The 7,817-nt window shown below is 39.9% G+C and overlaps 1 protein-coding gene across 1 annotated transcript; it reads right to left on the reverse strand.

The window, feature by feature from the left end:
* Nucleotides 1-702: 702 nt before the first annotated feature.
* On the reverse strand, nucleotides 703-4,838 carry LOC101484240 (uncharacterized). Its single transcript, XM_004574516.2, has 7 exons — nucleotides 4,658-4,838; nucleotides 4,109-4,399; nucleotides 3,792-4,025; nucleotides 3,596-3,700; nucleotides 3,274-3,489; nucleotides 2,386-2,724; nucleotides 703-2,126 (listed from the first exon to the last, which is right to left on the reverse strand). Exons 1-7 carry the CDS (start codon nucleotides 4,710-4,712, stop codon nucleotides 1,771-1,773), a joined length of 1,596 nt encoding a protein of 531 aa, XP_004574573.1. The 5' UTR covers nucleotides 4,713-4,838; the 3' UTR covers nucleotides 703-1,770.
* Between the last annotated feature and the right edge of the window lie 2,979 nt (nucleotides 4,839-7,817).

Raw genomic sequence — 7,817 nt, forward strand, 5'->3', positions numbered from 1 at the left:
GCCTTCGTTGTACTTGAAATATGTAGTGGTGAGGCAGAGGTCTAACAGTGTGCAGATCTGATCGGGTGGGAAGTTGGTCCTGTCTTCCAAGGAGCTGTCTTCTTGTAGTCGTTTTCTGACAGTCTCTACGGCCTCCGTGGTGGGTATGCAAGTGAAGAGAGAGACTACATCAAAGGACACCATGGTTTCATCTGGATCCAGGGTAAGTTTCTGGACCTTGTCGATGAAGTCGGTGGAGTTCTTGATGTGGTGTGGGGTGTTCCCCACGAGAGGAGCAAGGATGGTAGCAAGGTGTTTAGCAATGTTATAAGTGGCTGAGTTTATGCTACTGACTATGGGTCTGAGTGGGACAGCTTCCTTGTGGATTTTAGGAAGTCCGTAAATGCAGGGTATGGCATCCCCTGGGTAAAGGCAAATTACTGTAATAACTTACAGTAATTTGTGAGGGCCATGGCCACCTCAGTCACTGGAAGGTTACTGAACCCCGTTACACATATTATGTATATACTTCATTTTGTTTGATCATTGTATTTGAAATAAGCTTGAATCAGGTTGGTACAGTTGTTGGTAGGTTAGGACATCTTAGTTGCACTGCACAGCAGCATGTTATAGTCAGAAGCCAGTTTTGAATGTTTTTCACTTGTCGATAATCTTTCTCACTGTAGAATGATGGACTTCATGTGTGAAGAAAGCACGTTAGTGTTAAGGATGCAAATCTGGTACTTTAATACAATTCAGAGGTCATACAGATCAAATCAAATTATAAACTTAAATAAATTAATGAGTAAAATTATGCATAATTTCTACATTCCAGAAACATCATTTTCATTACTCCTACCTGAAAGGCTGAAAAGAGATTTGATTTTTCTGAGTCTTTCTCCAGACAAACTACATTCAAAGCAGCTCAGTTAAACATGTGACATGGCTACATATTATTATATGTTCATCTAAAACCTGACAGTGCTGACAGTGAGAGCAGAGACATGTGACACTGTTAGTGGTTATTTTGTGGTACAGACAAAAACCTAACAGAAGAGAAACCTGCAGACACAATGACTTTGATGTTTTCATTAATGGCATCAGAAGCACACAAAGTAAAGTGCTTAAGATTAGAGCTTTTCAATCTCAATTGGATTTCAATTTCAACTTATTTCTCCTGTAATTTATATTCCAATAAAGTGAGCGTAATCCACTGATGGATCAAGAAGCTGCAGTGTCTTTGCTGTGATGGTAAACGTTTATCATTGGAGAAAAAAATCACCATATTAACAAACGTTTCTTTATTGAGCACACAGTGGCTCGATGGTGGAGTAGAGGTCAGCTGTGTGGTTTTCACTGAAGTGCAGTCTGCTGTAGTGATGATCATCCTGCCCTGCTGACTGAGCTGAGATGTTTTCATAAATGAGATCAAGGGTCATCTGATGAGACGAGACAGTGATCATAAATTCATGTTAAAGAGAAGACCCTTGGGCCCCCACCCCAGCAGGCCCTGGACACAGCCAGGGGGACCAGGCCACACCAAGCAGCAGCTGGCGGGTGGGGCACCAGCCACCAGCAGGGAGCATGGTAGGGTGAAATAGGCCCCCACACCTGGAGCAGCATGAGATGTTCTGAGAAAGGTGGAGTCTAAGACACAACCTGACACACACACATACATTCATATTGCTGCAATGTCTCTGAAATTCTGTAAAGTTTATGGATTGGAAGTCCTGTTGTACAAAAACAAATAAAGTTTAAACATGACTGGTCTTAGAGATAACACAATAATGTTCACCTAATACACAAGAAGACAGTGATAGGGAGAAGTATTAAACCCAGCAGAGCTGCAGAAACTCCTGCAGCTGCTCGTATCCGTGTTCCTGTAGTACTTTGGACAGTGAGAGTCTTTGGAGCAGAGCTGATATCTTTGTTGGTTTTCACAGCACACGAGTAGCTTCCTGCATCCTCCCTGCTGACTGGGTCTAGGATCAGATGTTTGGTTTGGTTCTCTCTCGGGGTCAGAGGTCGACTGTTCAAGTACCAAATGTAGTTTGTGTTGTCAGTCAGAGGACAGCTGGTGCTGCAGGTCAGTGTGACTCTCTGACCCTCTGTCACCACTGCAGAAGGACTCATCTTCACTCTCAGCTCTGAAAAACACTCAGACTGGTCAGTAACTGTAACGGTTTCTCATTAAAGAGACAACAGGATTTGGTGCTTTGGATTTTCACTAACTTCTGAAGAGTGCAAGAAGCATTAAAAACTCTTTGTAGCTTTTTGACTAAATAAAACATCATCATCACCTGAGGAAAATTCCTGCATCTTTTTCTTGTCAATTCAGTTGAAAGCATTGCAGAGGATATTGTGTTGACAGCTGTTTTTACATATATAATGACAAACCATAATTACCTGTGACAATCAGAGTAACTCCAAGAAAATCAGACTCTATCACTTCTTCAGCTTCTGTTGTGATGGTGAACCTGTATTCTCCTGAGTCATCTCTCTTCAACTTCTTTAATCTGAGGATGTGTTGGTTCTTCATGATGTCATCATACTCCACATGATCTGCATCCTCAGTCAGCTGTTCAGCTTCCTCCTCAGCATTTCCCTTAAATTTATACCAACATTTAGACTGTATCTGCTCGTAGTCAGGATGTGAGTATTTACTGGAGATGTTCACTGAAGATCCTTCCAGAGCACAGATTCTGCTGTGGACATAATTCAAACTCCAGCAGGAATCACTGAAACCTGAAATATGGATGAAACAGAAATATAACATACATAAACAGAAATAATTAACAAATCATTTCTGTTTATGTATGCTCTTGTATCACATATGTAAATGATTTCCCTTGATCATAAATTTTTAATCAATTGCTATGCAAATATTTTATCAGAACCTATAAGATATACAGTAAATTATTGATTCAAAAAAACTGTTTTCAGAAAAAAAACCCTCAGTGAATTATTACAAAATCATTACAAAATATATAAAATTATTGCAAAATAAGCACTGACAATTGCCAATAGCTATAACAGAGACTCACACCTCATACAATAATGAGTCAAAACAGCATAAAAATGCAAAAGAACAACACCTGTGACTGTTCCAACAAAATAAAACATTATCAGATCTTAAAAATGGTGTTTACCACATTATTATTGTAGCATTAAAATTTACAGTGTTTCTGTTATTGTGGTCAGATATTCTAACAACAACACAGAACAATCAACTGTACCATACCATAACTGTTCTATTTTGTAAGTTTACAGACAATAAGTAATAAGTTTACTCACAGACGTCAGCAGAGCGCACATCCTCAAGACCTTTTACAGCACAAGACAAACTGTCTGGCTGAGAGATGGAAACTAGAATCTGTTTTCCCTCCTGCACTGTAGGCTTTCTGTTTTCATACCACACAAAGGAAATCAGAGGCTCAGTCAGAAAACAGCTGCTGTTACAGGTCAGTCTGATGTGACCTCTGTGTTCAGCAGGGCTCTGGACATGAATTTCTGTTGGGAGATGATGAACACATTTTCCACCAGTTCATCTCTGTCATGTCAAATAAATTAAGAAATAAAAATGAAATTTCAAAGTGCAGTTTGTCCAGAACTTCACCTCTGGGATATGTGATGGAGCAGGACTCGTCCACTGATGTCTGCTGAGAAGAACACATTCTCCCTTTAGCATAGGTCACACTGAAGCAGGTCGGAGTTACAGAATCTGAAAAACACCACTGATGTTTAAACAGTGAAATTATTCATGTCTGTCAGACATCTCATAACATGATGAGGAGGCGTCCATCATGACTCACCCACAGAGACTTCAGGGGCTCTGAGATGCTCGTAGCCTTTGACAGCACAGGAGTATGTGACTGCTTCCTCACTGCTGAGCCGCTCTTGGTACCAGGGAGACCAGTCCTCATAGAGAAACTCTCTGTTCTTGTACCAGATGTAGGCTGCAGGCTTTTCAGTCAGAGGACAGCTGCTGCTGCACATCAGTGTTACTGTCTGTCCCTCTGTGGCAGGAATCACCTTTACCTGCAGCTCTGAGAGGTCACATGACCAACATGAATACACTGATCATCCATAAACTCATTCATTTGTGATGCATTTGTAAAAAGAACTGTACCTGTAACATGGAAATTAATTCCACTTTGTTGGCACGTTGATCTGTCAGCAGTTTTAATGCAGCAGTAAAAATTTCCATCACTCTCTGTCAGATTATTGATTGTTAGAGTGAAATTACTCTCTGCTGACATGCTGTACTTTACATGTGTTTCATCTGTAGTGAACAATATCTTGGAGATACTCAAGTATCCAGTGTACCAGCTATTTCTTGCAGTGGGATGTTGATGTGAGCAGGGCAGATTCACTGATGAACCTTTCAAGGCACAGATGCTGTTTGGTTTTCCCTGAACACCTTTAACACAACATGTGATTAGAAAACATGGTGAACATTTATGCTAACTTTCTTTTCTGTGCTAATCTGTGATGACAGCATGTTACTGTGAAGGATCACAATCTGGTGCTTTGATATACTTCAGATTTCAGAACAGCAGAACAAGTAACTGAGACTTTTCTCATTTCTTAAATAAACTTGTAACTCTCTGCGTCTTTTTTCTACATTCCTGACACATATTCCTTACAGTTATCATGAAGAGAAACAAATTATTCTTACCTGAGAGGCACAGAATGAAACCCAGAAACAAACATCCAGCTTCTGCCAATAACATGGCTGTTATTAAATTTAACTTCTAATGAGAAAAAGTTGGCTGTATGAATATTTTAAAGGCCTAGTTACTGCCGCTGTTTATTTTAAACTTGAAAAAATATCAGAAACCAGAATCAATCAAAAGCCATCTAAGAGGATAGACTGAATGCAGAGCTGATTTAAGTGTTTCTCCAAGCTGCATTCAGTTTTAATACCGTCGCTTCCTTGTTTATCAATCATTTCTTTCACTACAAAGAGACCTCTAGTGTAGAACTGATATACTGCAGCAGAAATTAAAAATCATATTGGATTCATGTTAATGTAATTCTCATTAACGTGACAGGTAAGACCTGAGTCTGGGAACCACCTCTGGTAGGCGGGGCTGTTTTTCCTCTTTATAATCACAGGAATCTGGGGCTGTGTGAATGCCTGGTCTAAGCAGTGCTATTTGGCCTTCTAAACTTTCTAAGACAGCTTGATTTAGGTTTTATACAGTGTTGGGGAGTAACAGAATACATGTACTGCTGTTACATATTTAAAATACAAAATATATGTGTGTTTTATTTTTAATTAACAATACTTTTATGATGTATAAGCAAAGTCCAACATCCTAAACTCTCACAGGAGCCATTTTATAGTGACTTCATTTCTGTTTAAATTGTTGAAATCATCACATCACACTGGCTTTAATACTAATCTTCATATCTACTTGTTATCCAGTTATTTAACAATGGATGCTCAACATCTTTAACAGCACAAGAGAAGCTTTCTGAAGAGTCTGAACAGTAAAGTATTAGTGTTTAGCATCTCATAATATGATGAGAACTTGAACTAAGCTTTTCAAAAGCTAAATGTGGCCTTGGAGAGGTACCTATTTCAATAGGAATTATCCTTAGTGGCAATGGACTCAGTAAACTTGGAGAACACATCAGTAAGAATCAATACATTTATATGACCATCAACAGAGGGTTCAAGGCATTAGAAATTAATTGCTAGAATCTGATTAGGCCTCCCAGCCATGAGGTGACCCATGGTTGTTTTAGGTCTGGAATAAACTGCCTTAGTCTGAACACAGTGTTGCTGACAATGATCTTCAACCTCTAAACACACCTGGACTATAACATCTCTTCTGTATCAAGTTTTCAATTCTGTCTATCCCCTGGTGACTATGCCCATTATGTAAGTCATGCAAAACCTCATTCCTGAAGCTCTGAATGAGCTAGGGAGGCAAAACTTGGGACAAAGCGGTGATAATAGCTAGCAAACCCTAAGAATGATCTTAACACAGCAACAGAGCAACATTCAAGGACTCCTCAATTCAAGGCAGGTGAAAAGCATCCTGCCTAGTCCTTGAATTCAACAGACGGTAATCCACACAAAGCCTCAGTTGCCATGGTAACACATTTTTACTGGTTGATCTACGTTCCTACCCTCACCTATGGTTACAAGCTTTTGCTAGTTCCAGGCATGTCCCACTGAGAGGATGCCCCAGGGCAGACCCAAGACATGCTGGAGAGATTATATCTCTCTGTTGGCCTCTGAAGCCTTGGTTTTCCCCTGGATAAGATGAAGGAGGTGGCTGGTGAGAGGGAGGTCTTGGTCTTTGCTTTGGCTGCTGCCCGTGGTACTAGTTTACTTTACTAGTTTACTATATTTATAATCCACATATACCATAATGGTTTCCTAAATGTTGCCAATACAAACAAAGTAGTAAACCTAAGTAAGTCACATTTTAAGCACAGTTTAAAAAAAAATAAAATAAAAAAATAAAGCCTTAATGTCAATTCAAACAATGGCAGTGAGAAACAAAGTTTAAAATAGCACAGGGTGGGCCATTTATATGGATACAATGTAATAACATGGGAATGGTTGGTAATATTAAAGTCCTGTTTGTGGCACATTAGTATATGTGAGGGGGAAAACTCCTCAAGATGGGTGGTGACCATGGTGGCCATTTGGAAGTCGGCCATCTTGGATACAACTTTTGTTTTTTCAATAGGAAGAGGGTCATGTGACACATCAAACTTATTGGTAATGTCACAAGAAAAACAATGGTGTGCTTGGTTTCAATGTAACTTTATTCTTTCATGAGTTATTAAGTTTCTCTTTGTTCACAGCCATTGACATGTTGAACAGGTTAACACGTGAGCAGCGGATCGAAATTGTGTTGATATCTGGTGAACGCAGTAACCGGGTCATTGCAGCAGATTTCAATGCAAGACACCCTACGAGACCACCCATCTCCCATGCTACAGTTAGCAAACTGCTTGCTAAGTTTCGTGAAACTGGTTCAGTGTTGGATTTTCCAAAATGTGGACGCAAGAAAACTGTCACTAATGAAGAAACATCAGTGGCTGTCCTAGCTTCATTCAGCAAGAGCCCACAGCGTAGCACTCGCCGCATGTCACTGGAGAGTGGCATCAGTCGAACATTCCTTGACTGAGTGACATCCTATTTTAGATCTTTAGCCAAAGCAACCCAACTTTATTTATAAAGCACTTTAAAAACAGCAACCACTGACCAAAGTGAATGATATGGAAATAAAAATAAAATTTTAATAAATTTAAATAAATAAAAACAAATAAAGGGCAGCACGGTGGCACGGTGGTTAGCACTGTTGCCGCACAGCAAGAAGGTCCTGAGTTCAATTCCAACATCAGGCCGGGATCTTTCTGTGTGGAGTTTGCATGTTCTCCCCGTGTTTGCGTGGGTTCCCTCCGGGTACTCTGGCTTCCTCCCACCGTCCAAAGACATGCAGCTTGTGGGGATAGGTTAATTGGATAATCCAAATTGTCACTAGGTATGAATGTGAGTGCGAATGGTTGTCTGTCCCTGTGTGTTGGCCCTGCGATAGACTGGCGACCTGTCCAGGGTGTACCCTGCCTCTCGCCCTATGACAGCTGGGATAGGCTCCAGCGCCCCCCGCGACCCTGAAAAGGATAAGCAGAAGCGGATGGATGGATGGATGGAAAACAAATAAATATAAAAGAAACAAAATTAAAATTAGAACACAAAATAAGAGCCTCAATACAATATACAATTAAACATGAGCATTTTTTAAAAAAAAAAACTTTTAACAAATAAAGTTACTTTATAACCTTAGAAAGGTTTTATATATGTTGACAAT

The sequence above is a fragment of the Maylandia zebra genome, linkage group LG6 (assembly GCF_041146795.1).
Source record: "Maylandia zebra isolate NMK-2024a linkage group LG6, Mzebra_GT3a, whole genome shotgun sequence".
NCBI classification, from domain to species: Eukaryota; Metazoa; Chordata; class Actinopteri; order Cichliformes; family Cichlidae; genus Maylandia; species Maylandia zebra.

Excerpts from the sequence above, each read along its gene's own strand:
- LOC101484240 (XM_004574516.2), bottom strand. The coding sequence starts at position 4,712 with ATGTTATTGGCAGAAGCTGGATGTTTGTTTCTGGGTTTCATTCTGTGC. Across the intron at positions 4,400-4,657 it reads TTTCATTCTGTGCCTCTCAG|GTGTTCAGGGAAAACCAAAC; the intron begins GTAAGAATAATT and ends GTTGTGTTAAAG. Across the intron at positions 2,725-3,273 it reads TGTGCGCTCTGCTGACGTCT|GTTTCAGTGATTCCTGCTGG; the intron begins GTGAGTAAACTT and ends TCCATATTTCAG.